This window comes from Macrotis lagotis, chromosome 4, assembly GCF_037893015.1.
Source record: "Macrotis lagotis isolate mMagLag1 chromosome 4, bilby.v1.9.chrom.fasta, whole genome shotgun sequence".
NCBI classification, from domain to species: domain Eukaryota; kingdom Metazoa; phylum Chordata; class Mammalia; order Peramelemorphia; family Peramelidae; genus Macrotis; species Macrotis lagotis.
The window spans coordinates 102,287,377-102,300,509 of NC_133661.1; the positions used below are offsets into that span (position 1 = coordinate 102,287,377).

A 13,133-nucleotide genomic window follows, 5' to 3' on the forward strand; every position below is an offset into this window, starting at 1 on the left:
ATAATCTGGAAGTCACTGTCTTATTTAGGTTAGCTTAGTGGGCACTGGTGATGCCTCCTACCCATTTGGATTGCTGGGTAGCTGAGAGCTAAACACTTAACTTTTTTATTTCCCAGGTTCAGAATGACAAAACTGTTATTTCCCAGGGACATTGCCCTGCCAAGAAAATTCGAGAAATTTCAGTCCTTTTAAAGTCACAAAATGTAATTTTGCTGCTGAAGAGTGGCTATTGAATCAGTCTTCCTATCCCATTTCTGTCCCTAGTGATTTCTTTGATCTGTTTTCTTTTTTTTAATATTTAATTTTCTTTTTTTTTAATTGTGATTTTCCAATTTTCAACATTGATTTTTGGTAAGAGTTTGAGTTCTACATTTTTTGCCTTCCACTATGTATGTATATATATATATATATATGTATATATATATATATACACATATATATATAATCATGTTTAACATTTCCATATTAGTCATTTGTGAAAGATGAATCAGAAAAAATATGAGAAAGAAAAACATCTAAAACAAATTTTAAAAAGTAAAAATAGTATGCTTTGGTATGCATTCAGACTTCATAGTTATTTTCTCTAGTTATTGATGACATTTTTTATCACATGTCTTTTAGAGTTGTCTTTGCTTTTTGAACTGCTGAGAAGAACTAAGCTTAGTAGAGTTGATTGTCACACAATGCTACTATTTATGTGTGCCATGGTCTCCTGGTTCTGCTGACTTTACTCAGTATTAGTTCATGTCTTTTTAGATTTTTCCTGAAATTCACCTGCTCATGATTTTAAAAAATATTTTATTTCTTTTTTTTAGCTACATGAAATGGTAGTTTTCAACAATCATTTTTTTGCTATGTTTTGAGTTATACATTTTTCTTCCTCTCTCCTTTCCTTCCCCCACCCCCTGACAGAAAGCAATTTAATATAGGCTATTTATGCATAACTATGCTAAACATAGATCCATATTAATCGTGTGAAAAAGAATCAAAATCAAAATGTAAAAAAATTGGAGAGAAAAAATAATACCTAAGACAACTTTTAAAATTGAAGAGAGTGAACTTTGGTCTGCATTTAAACTCCACAGTTCCTTCTTTAGATATAGATGGCATTTTCCATCACAAATCTTTTAGAATTGTCTTTGATTATTGGGTTGCTGAAATGATTTCTTATAGAACAATGGTGTTCCATCACATTCATATGCTACAATTTGTTCAACCATTTTCCAATTGATGGGCATCCTTTTAATTTTTCAATTCTTTGTCACTACAAAAAGAGCTGCTATAAATATTTTTGTAGATGTGGGTCTTTCTCCCTGTTTACAGAACCTGTCTGTATTTCTAAAATCAATTATGCTACTCCCTACAAAGACAAACACATTTAAGGACTGAAGAATTTTTCTTATGTCTACCTTATCTTTGATTATAAAACACTTGCTTCTGTAGCCTGGAAGTGAGATTTTCAAGGAAAGCCTCTTTATTTGTGTATAATGCAGAGAAAAAACAATTATGCTAAAACTTTGGCCAAATCACTTACCAACCCCCCAATAAAATGGGATAAAATAGCAAAAAAAGTGGAAAAATAAAGGGAAAAAAGAAAAACAATGGTCATGAGCAGAGTGTCAAGGTGGGGGCATTTCTAACCTGGCACATCCAGATTCTCAATAACTGTTTATTTCAGTGATCCCCCCCCAACACTCCCCCACAGTCATTTGCCCTGCTCACCCTGTCCTGGCACAATATAGGATATCACCCAGAAGGTGACACTAATAATGATAATATGTATATAGTGAGTTATGATTATAAGACTTTTGCATGCATTTTCCCATTTATTCATGGTGGTTGGACCTGACTGGCAATTTTTCTAGATTCCACATGCCAGATATCTCTTGCAACCATTACCTTACTCCTTTTTACATAGTCATGACCCTAGTTCAGACCTTCATGAGCTTTCACTTAGAGAAAGATTTTCTAATTAGACTCCATGGTCCTCATCACCTGAAGCACAGGTGGGACCATATCAACAAAGCCTTTCTCAAGAAGTTTCATTTATTATTATCATTATTTCATTTATTATCATTTATGCAAAATTCAAAATCTTCAGCTTGATATGAAAGACCCTGAGGCCTTCCTGAGGCCTCTCTCCTTTCCTTCCCCCAATATTAATTTCATGCTATTCCTTTACATATATGTATTCTTCATTCAAAGTCAAACTGACATATTCTGTTTCCCAAATTTAGCATTCCATTTCCCACCTCTGTGAAGATGTCTGGAATGTGTTCTCGCCTTCATCTCCTCCTTTAAAACATCTTTAATTTCCTTCAAATTTCCCAAGATGTTTCCTTCAGGATTTCCAAGAGCTTAATAATCATCTTGGTATATACAACTCCTTGATTTATATGATTAACCCTAGTTTTTCTCACACAATCCAATTCATGTAAAAATTTTGGACATTTCAAATTGAATGTCACATATTATTTCAAATTCATCATGGCCAAAATAGAATTTATTATCTTTCCTTCAAAGCTCCAGCCTTGTATGGATGATTAGATATATATATCTTGATGTTTTTAAATAAATATAAATGTGATTTTTTTAAGTGCATAAGAAAAGTTCTATGTAGTTAGATTAGTAGGGATCCTGAAATCATTTACAGCCATAAGAATCAAAAAGGTGTTTTGAGGAAGAGACATTTTAATGTAGGCCTTGAATAATGAGTAAGATATCTACAGGCAGAGACTGTGACGTAGTTGGGGAGTTGGAATGGAGAAGGATAATCCAAGAACAGAGATTAGTATGAACAAAAAACACACAGAGCTCAGAGCAAAGGATGCATTCAGAAAACTGTGAGGTCAGTTTGGCTGGGACATACATAGTCTATGGGGCTAGGTAAGCTAGGGTGGCCTATGAGATAAAGAAGGAAATAAGGGTGAAAAAAGTACGGTGACACCAGATAGTGGAGGATCCTTTATGCCACACTAAAATGTTGGGGCTTTATTCTGTAGACAGTGAGGTACATTGAGTAGAATAGAAACATGATCCAAACCAGTAATAGTGACTATAGTGACTATATAGCTCTTTAAAGTTTGGAGACTATTTGGTCTTTCTTTGTATGCCCCAACCTTCAGGAAAGTACCTGACAAACAAGAAAAACTTAATAAATACCTGCTAATTGATATGCTATCTCATTTGTTTCTCATAACAATCCTCTGAGGTAGGGGCTATTACAATGCTCATTTTATACATGAGGACCCTGAGACTGAGAGAGCTAAATGATTTGCTCGGGATCATGCAGCTAGCAACTCCCCGAGGGGGTACTCCAACCCTGTTCTTCCTAACTCCAAGTGTCCTGTAAATGAATGCTGTCAGGGAATGAGGAGAGAACCTTGATACAAATATCTCCATATGTGTAAAGGTTATGAAGAGCTTTTACTTCTAATTGAAGTTCAGCGTCTTTGCAAAGATGGACAATGAGAGTTGTCTGGGGGCATTTCGACTTTTAGGTAACTTGCCCAGGGACACAGCCCACAGGTAACAGAGATGGAAACTGAATCCAGATCTTCCTGGCTCCAAGCCTGTTCACTGTCTATTATACTAAGATGCTACATAAATGAAAAAATAAGCCCTATGAACTTTCCTCCTCTACAGTATGTGCTAAAAATAAAAGGAAGAAAAGGGGAAAAAATGAAAAAGGAGAGCAAGAAAAAAGAAAAGAAAAAAGAAAGGATAGATATATTTTTGATTCTAATCTTGTACTTACACTTTAGTCTAGGATTTGGTTTTTATTAAGGGGCAAGAGGGAGATAAGTCTTCAGAGTGACTAATTCTGTCTTCTGTTCCTTTAGTTATCATTTTAATCTGCAGCATAGCTGATGCCTGGACTATTCTTTTGACCACAGAGATGCTGGGACTAGCCCCTGGAAAATTTGTCTTCATCGTTTTGCAGCAATCAGAGGTCAGTGAATAAACAATAATTGTCTGCAAGTCCTGTAAAGGATAAGCAATGTGTTGCCCTCTGACTTTTGCTTTAAAAGTCTCAAGATCTCTTTTAGAATAAAGGCTGTTTTCAACTATCAAATTGAATGAAAGCTAGAAGTGATCTAAGTAGCCTGAGTCATGTATAACCCAAAGTCCTTTAGAATGCTACACAACAGAAGAACAAATTTATTTCTATGCAAAAATCCCTCTGATGTAAAACCCTAAAATTATAACCTTTAAATTACATCAGTGCAGCAGAGTTTAATCATATTTTCATTGCATGTTTTTGAATACTGTATACTTGCTTTCTTATCTCTAGACTAGTTCACTCATATATGAAACATTATATTGTTTTCATTAAACTATTGATTTTAATTGAAATTATCCATAAAGACACATTTGACATGCATTATATGATTTGTCCAGAGTCTTTCTTTCTACTAGACTATAGCTAGGTTTGGATAAGTACAAAAGACAATAGAAATTCCTTAAATTGGTTGCATATATTTAGGTTATTATTAATCAGAGGTATGTAAAATATGGAAATTAGTTTTAGTCCAATGGAAATAGGCAGTACAAATTCAAAGAATGCAACCATTTCAGTAGAGTCATATTTACACCTATAGAGTTCTATTTCTTTTTTTTTTTTTTTTTGCAAGGCAATAGGATTAAGTGGTTTGCCCAAGGCCACACATCTAGGTAATTATTAAGTGTCTGAGGCCAGATTTGAACTCAGGTACTCCTGACTCCAGGGCCGGTGCTCTATCTACTGCGCCACCTAGCCACTCCCTAGAGTTCTATTTCTATAGCATATTACGGCACGTTCAAAATCTGCATAAATATATAAATTTGGACAAGTATCATCACCTCCCTAGGTCTCAGTTTTTTTCAGTTGTAACATGGAGATGCTTACTTCTAGGTATATTCCCCAAATAGGTTAATGATAGAATGTAAGGTTCTGTATACACCAAACATATTCATAGCAGCACTGTAGAATTGGAAAAAAAGTAGATGCTCATTTACTGAAAGAACTAACTATATTACTGTAACAAATGATGGATATGAATTCAGAGAAGTATGGGAGGACCAGATGAACTAATGTAAAGTAAGAAAGCCAAGAAAACAATTGACATGATGTCTACAAGCATGTAAATCAAAAGAACAACAATTATGACAACAAAAATGAATCTAAATGCAGCTTAATTGTAATGACCAAGCTTGGCCCTGAAAAAGAATTTCTTTAAAGAAGTAAGGGATAGGGGCGGCTAGGTGGCGCAGTGGATAGAGCACCGGCCCTGGAGTCAGGAGTACCCAGGTTCAAATCTGGTCTCAGACACTTAATAATTACCTAGCTGTGTGGCCTTGGGCAAGCCACTTAACCCCATTTGCCTTGCAAAAACCTAAAAAAAAAAAAAGAAGTAAGGGATAGGGGTGGCTAGGTGGCGTAGTAGATAAAGCACTGGCCCTGGAGTCAGGAGTACCTGAGTTCAAATCCGGCCTCAGACACTTAATAATTACCTAGATGTGTGACCTTAGGCAAGCCACTTAACCCCATTTGCCTGCCTTGTAAAAAAAAAACCTTAAAATAAAGAAATAAAGGACTATGGGTGCTGAATATTGAATATACTGCCAAAGGTAGTTGATATGTTCTTTAGTTTTGCACTTTTTTCTTTCTTTTTTATTTGTTGTTACAAGGAGTAAGTAGAAGAAAGGAAAAAGATCATATTTGAAAATGAAGATGTTATTCAAAACAAAAGATATCAATAATGAATTTTTAAAAAGAAAAAGAAAAATAATACCTGTACTACTCCAGGTATCATGTGTATATATATATATATATATATATATTTTGTATATATATCATGGGCCTCTTTGGCAGAGGCTAGTGAGGTATAGATAGAATGTTCAGATTCATGTTTTTAAATTGATAAACTAAAATATGTAGAATTACAAAGGAAACTGATTATATTAATTACATTATATGTATGTATCTATATAGAGATTTACAGATATGTACACATATAGTATGCATATGTTTATCTATATTTTAAGTTCAAGGACTCCAAATTAATAATCCCCTATCTACCTACTTCACAAATATTAGGAGTGCTATTTAAGCACAGAGTAATTTAATCAGGGGAATTGATAACATTACAATATATAATGTGGAAAACTTATAATTGCTAGGATATGGAAAAATGTTTCTTTTTCATATTTTAGGATGATTTTTGGAAAGAAATGTTGACTCATCAGAAGAATGATCAGTTCCCCAAAGTCTTTGACTCTGTGTTTCTCATGGCGATAACTTCCTTTGATGAACGTTCTAAAGACTATGATTTCATGGAGGAGGTCTACGAAAAGCTGAAGGAAAAACCATTTCTCAGTTCCCTTTCATCAGTGGAGCAGGTCTGATTCAAAGCTCACTTTATGATGGTATCCATTTTAGGGTTGATTCACAAATGCCATTGATAAACTTCTTGGTTACTTTCATTTCAAGGATGATGTGCTTTTAGTTTGACCCCTTTTTGTTCTCTTTCCCCCATCTTCCTTACATGATTATGGGTTTAGAGTGGGGCAAAAGAGAGGACATTGAACTGAAATTAAGAAGCTTTTTTTCTTCTAGTCCCTACTTTGCTACTCACTAACTTCGTGATCTTGGTTAAATTATTTCACCTTTCTGGGCCTTGATTTCCTCCCCTGTAAAAATATAGAGATTAGACTAAATGACTTCTAAGTCCCCTTTGACTCCAAAGGATTTCTATTTTTGTGATATAAATAAATCTCCATGATTATCATGCTAAAATTATGGATACCCCAGAACAGGAGTCACTAAGGGGATTCAAAACCAAAGAAAGAGACATAATTAGCAGCGATCAAGAATCAAGCAAGATAAGATGAGTTTAAGAACACATACTTTCCAAAACAGCAAGACCACATACCAATAATCTGAGGCAGGCAGTCAATAGATTGACTCAGTAATCAGAGCCCTCTCAGGAATATCTGATCCTGATCTACCCAGGGGTTCCTTAGATGCTTACTGTTGTGGCAGGAACTTCTAGATATGGACAGCTCTGAATCCTCAGGTGAGGCTAGTTGATTGACTATAACTGACCAGGAGAGAAAATGAGAACACATAGCTGCTAATGGTAGATACTAATGATATCAATCCACTAATTAAAGTGATGTAGAAAAAAGGGAGTGTCTACTACTGGGCCAAGAGCCTGAAACCTGAGTTCAAGTTCAGATATTGTCCAAGGCAAGATTCAAATCTAAGTCTTTCTGATTCCTAATCCAATGTTTTACCCACTACATTAGTTAGAATTCTTCTCGAGAATTCAGTATTAACATCTGTAAAATGAGGGGAATCACTAACTGTGCAACCCTGGCAAGTCACTTAACAATGTTTACTTCATTTTCCTCATCTGTAAAATGAGTTGAAGAAGGAAATGGCAAATCACTCCAGTATCTTTGCCATGAAGACCCCAGATGGGATCATGGAAAGTTGTGAACAACAGAACTGACTTAATAACAATAATAAAATGAGGGAGTTGAGATTTTAACCTTGGATTTGTGAATTTTATCTTAAAAATTATTTATAGTTTTTAATTTGATTACTTTCTATTATAATGTTTTATATACACATATATATGTATTTATAGTGTATTTAAAAGAATTATTCTGAAAAGGGGTCCATAGGCTTCAACAGTCTGCCAAAAGAATCTATGACATAAAAAGATTAAGATCCTCTTGATTAGCTAGCTTCTAAGATCTTTTTGACTAATTTTTTGATATTTTCATTAGTATTTTTGCATGGATATTACATTCTAGGCACTAGATGAGGTGGAAGTGTAGATACTAAAACTAAACTAAACTAAATCTAAAAATTATAACCCTTCACTCAAAGAATTTGTAATGTAGGGAAGCAAGATTTATATAATATGTGCAACCTTCCCTCCAACAATAACAATAAAAAACAACACAACAAGCAGAGGTTAAGTAGTAGGTCAATCCAATAGCATAAATATCTCAAGGCAATATATGATGAAGATGGAGAGTAATTCAATGGAGAGTCAAATCAATGGGATATTAGAAAGTTACCTGAGTGAATGACCGAGGAGAGTCCCTGAGTCAAATGGAGATTTAAAAAAAAAACATTTCTGAGGCAGCTATGCTTCAATAGATAGAACATCTATGCCAGAGTCAACAGGGGAGAACCTGAATTCAAATTTGACTTCAAACAGTTATTGGTTGTGTATCTAGAACAAATCACTTAACCTTGATTGCCTCCAATATATTATTTCTCTTTTCTTTCTTAAGGTGAGTGCTTATTCTGCTTACCTTCATGATGCAGTTCTTCTTTATGCTTCGGCTGTAAAGACAATGCTAAGAGAAGGAAAGGATTTCCATGATGGAAGGCAGCTTGTAAGCACTGTGAAAGGTGATAATCTGACTGAGTTTCATGGTAAGTAGGTGTCAGAGTTTTATACTTGACTGTCAATAGCTCTGTTCCATGCTATGTTGGAATGCTGAGCATTTTGTTTCAGGTCAACCAAGGTCTGTTCCTGATATCATTATTATATTTTGGTTTTTAAAAGCACCTATGAAAAACTTACTTTTCCCAGTTAAAATATATGAATCTGTCTCTTGTACCCTATACTTGTCTGTCTATATATAGCATATTACCATCATGTAGTAGTTAGGACCAGTCTTCAAGTCAGAACCTGTTGGATTCGGGTTCTGTCTCTGATCCATATTGGCTATGGGATGACATTGTGGTTGTGTCTGACTCTGTGTGACTCTGTGAACCATACTCTCCATGGGGTTGTCTTGGTAAGGATGCTAGAGAGGTTTGTCCAGTAGATTAAGGCAAAAAGAGTTTAAATGATCTGTCTGGGTCACATAGTATCTGAGGCCAAATTTGACCTCAGGTTTTCCTGACTCTAGGCCTGATGCTCTATCCATTGAGTCAGGTAGCTGCCCATGCTAGCTAGGGACTATAGTAACTTCACCCCTAAGATCTTCTGAGATGGCAAAGTGACAGATGAGTCACCAAACTGGATGGAGTTTTTAATATGTTAGCTGTTTTTGTGAGGTTACTTTATTGTAAGATACCTTCAAAAGTCAGATTCTTTCTTTATCAATATATTACTATAGCTATACAAATATATATCATGTTTATACCCACACATATATTACATAAGTGTATGTATATGTGTGTATAGCTTTTTTGGATACAATTTAAGATTTCATTGGTTGGAGAGCTTTCAGTGAGGACCTTCTTTATATAAAGTGCACATCAACTCACTGCTACATACATTTATACACATGTATGTCTATATGTTGCTATATATCTATGTGCATGTGAGTAGACATGTATAGATCCACAAATGCATACATACATGTATTCAGACACACATCACACAATATATGCATGTGTGCTTGTATTTTGACCTGATCTATGATTTCAGTGATGTGAGGAGCTCTTAGTGAGGATCTCCTTATACCAAAGCAAATCAACTCACTGATACAAACATATATACACACCCATAACTATATATTAGTGTATACATTTGTGAATAGTATGTATATCTATATTTAATATGTGTTCAACATATACATATTAAACACACAGATATGACATGCAAGATCTGAACTATATGAGTTGTATGACTATGCAAATCATTTAGTTTTTTAGTGCTCTAGACATCTCTATAAGATTATTAATTTTTTTTTGTTTTTGCAAGGCAATGGGGTTAAGTGACTTGTCCAAGGTCACAGAGCCAGATAATTTTTATGTGTCTGAGGGCAGATTTGAACTCAGGCCCTCCTGACTCCAGGGCCAGTACTCTACCCATTGCACTACCAACTACCCCTAAGATCATGGATTTTGAAGAAAATGGAGACCTATATCAATAGAATTTTTTCCTCTGAAATTTCCCTTTATTATTTAAATCATGAACTCAGACCCCATCCCTCAATATACATACACATATAGATATATATGTGTGTGTGTATGTGTGTGATAAAAATACAAATCTGGTCCTGTGATTTCATTGTTATAGGAAATTTTTTTATATTTGTATGACAGTTGGAAAACCACATAAGCTCTCTGAGCCTTGGTTCCTCATCTATAAAATGAAGATAATAAAATTCATACTTGCTATTTCACAGGATTTTGTGAAAAGAACCATTTTTAAATCATAAAGAATTAGATAAATGTGAATTTTAAAATTATTACTATATGAACACACTTTCCCTAAAGTATTATTCCAATGATTTATTGTGATGTACATCTCAGTGTCTGGTTTCATCACTGCTGTTTGAAAAACAAGCTTAACTTTCTGGGAGAAGCTCATCACCAGATTAGCTCTAGGTGGGTGAATTTTTTTTAAATTTCTTAAGAAAGATTTTATTTATTTTGAGTTTTACAATTTTTCCCCTATTCTTGCTACCCCCCTGCCAAAGAAGGCAGTCTGTTAGTCTTTACATTGTTTCCATGGTATACATTGATTTCAGTTGAATGTGATGAGAAAGAAATCATATCCTTAAAGAAGAAAAGTAAAGTATAAGAGACAGCAAAATTACGTAAGATAACTTTTTTCCCTAAATTGAAGGTAATAGTGTTTGGTCTTTGTTCAAACTCCACAATTCTTTATCTGGATACAGATGGTATTCTTCATTGCAGAGAGCCCCAAATTGTCCCTAATTGTTGCACTGATGGAATGGGTGAGTCCATCAAGGTTGATCATTGTCCCCATGTTGCTGTTAGGGTGTACAGTGTTCTTCTGGTTCTGCTCATCTCACTCAGCATCAGTTCATGAAAATCCTTCCAGGCTTCCCTGAATTCCCATCCCTCCTTATTTCTAATAGAACAGTAGTGTTCCATGACATACATATACCACAGTTTGTTAAGCCATTCCCCAATTGAAGGGCACTCACTTAATTTCCAATTCTTTGCCACCTCAAATAGAGCTGCTATGAATATTTTTGTACAAGTAATGTTTTTACCCTTTTTCAAAATCTCTTCAGGGTATAGACCCAGTAGTGGTATTGCTGGATTTTTGTTGCCCTTTGGGTGTAATTCGAAATTGCTCTCCAGAAAAGTTGTATGAGTTCACAGCTCCACCAACAATGCATTAGTGTCCCAGATTTCCCACAAACCTTCCAATATTGATCATTATCCTTTCTGGTCATATTGGCCAGTCTGAGAAGTGTGAAGTGGTACCTCAGAGATGCTTTAATTTGAATTTCTCTAATAAGTAATGATTTAGAGCAATTTTTCATATGACTATGGATCACTTTGATTTCCTCATCTGTAAATTGCCTTTGCATGTCCTTTGACCATTTGTCAATTGGGGAATGCATTGTCTTTTTGAAAATTTGACTCAGTTCTCTGTATATTTTAGAATGAGTCTTTGTCAGAAATACTAGTTGTAAAAATTATTTCCCAATTTACTACATTTCTTTTGATCTTGATTACAGTGGCTTTGTCTGTGCAAAACCTTTTTAATTTAAAATAATCAAAATTATCTAGTTTGTTTTTTAATGTTGTTCTCCATCTCTTCCTTGGTCATAAACTGCTCCCCTTTCCAACAGATCTGACAGGTACACCATACCTTGATCTTCTAGTTTGTTTATAATATTGTTTTCTATGTCTAGATCCTATATCCATTTTGATCTTATCTTGGTATAGGGTGTGAGGTGTTGGCTTAATCCAAGTTTCTTCCATACTGACTTCCAATTTTCCCAACAGATTTTATTGAAGAGAGAATTTTTGTCCCAAAAGCTGGAATCTTTGGGTTTATCAAACAGCAGATTACTGTAATCATTTCCTGCTATTGCATCTAGTCTATTCCACTGGTCCACCACTCTATTTATTAGCCAATACCAGACAGTTTTGGTGACTGATGCTTTATAATAGATTTTTAGATCTGGTGTGGCTAAACCTCCTTCTTTTGCACAATTTTTATTGAAACCCTGGAAATTCTTGACTTTTTATTTCTCCACATGAATTTACTTACAATTTTTTCTAACTCATTAAATTAATTTTTTGGATTTTGATTGGTAGGGCACTAAACAAGTAGTTCAATTTTGGTAGAATTGTCATTTTTATTATATTAGCTCCACCTGTCCATGAGCAGTTGATGTTTGCCCAGTTATTTAAATCTGATTTTATTTGTGTAAGAAGTGTTTTGTAATTGTAATTATTTTCAAGTGGGTGAATTTTTCAACCACAACAGTTCAGAAAAATTTGTGGAGCATTCCAGTATCAGGGGAGAAAATATAGATTTTTGATCTCTCTGTTCTCCTGTCTGTCTGTATCTGTGTCACTCTGTCATTCTCTCTCTCACACACACAAACACCCACACACATTGTCTTCTCTCTGGAAAGATAAAGGCTGGGAGGAAGCTTGATCAAAGTGCTCAAAAATTATGTAGTATTTAGCTATTATCCCTTTGAAATTCTTCTTATCCTTCTATATTCATGAGGTATTTTCTCCACCTTCAAACAATTGAACATGACCTGTCCTCTCCCCCAAATTCACGTATATATAACTATATACATATTAAAATCTTGAACTTGGTCTGCTATTCCATTCTGCTTATCTCAGTTTATTTTTTCTGAATTCTTTCTAGCTCTAATATGTTAATTTCAAAAAAATGGGGGCACAGGGTGACCCTATTAACAATGCTTTAATAATAATAATGATGATGATGATGATTTTTTATATTTATAATACTTTATTGTTTTACAAAATAATTTATAGTTTCTGCTTTTGTGCTTTCATGATCATATTTGATTCTGTTTTTTTAATACAACAGGAATCTTTCAAACATTACTCCCACACAACCATTTCTTTTTGTGCTTTTTTTAAAGATCAGTTCAAATTTGATGTAACAAAGTTTAGGGTCTAAAGAGTTTAGAGGATCATGGAGAATATTTAGTCCGAATCTGTCATGATGAGGAAATTTGGGTACGAAGAGGTTCAGTTACTTATGCAAAGTCATAAAATAAGAAGTAGAACTAGGATGGTCACAGGTATTTGCTGAACTTACTGCATGTGAAGAATTATACCAAAAACTGTGGGATATAGAACGGTAAGCAAGTCAAGATCTGTGGCTGTTAGTAAGGTTTACAGTTTCATGGGGGAGATGACA

General features: G+C 34.5%; 1 protein-coding gene across 1 annotated transcript in view; it reads left to right on the forward strand.

Moving 5' to 3' along the window:
* Positions 1-13,133, forward strand: part of LOC141522702 (guanylate cyclase 2G-like) — a 95,571-nt gene that overhangs the window by 12,059 nt on the left and 70,379 nt on the right. Inside the window, exons 4-6 of the mRNA XM_074236203.1 lie at positions 3,843-3,952; positions 6,196-6,381; positions 8,293-8,437. Of these exons, the coding sequence (XP_074092304.1) occupies positions 3,843-3,952; positions 6,196-6,381; positions 8,293-8,437 (441 nt within the window). The remainder of the gene's footprint in view (positions 1-3,842; positions 3,953-6,195; positions 6,382-8,292; positions 8,438-13,133) is intronic.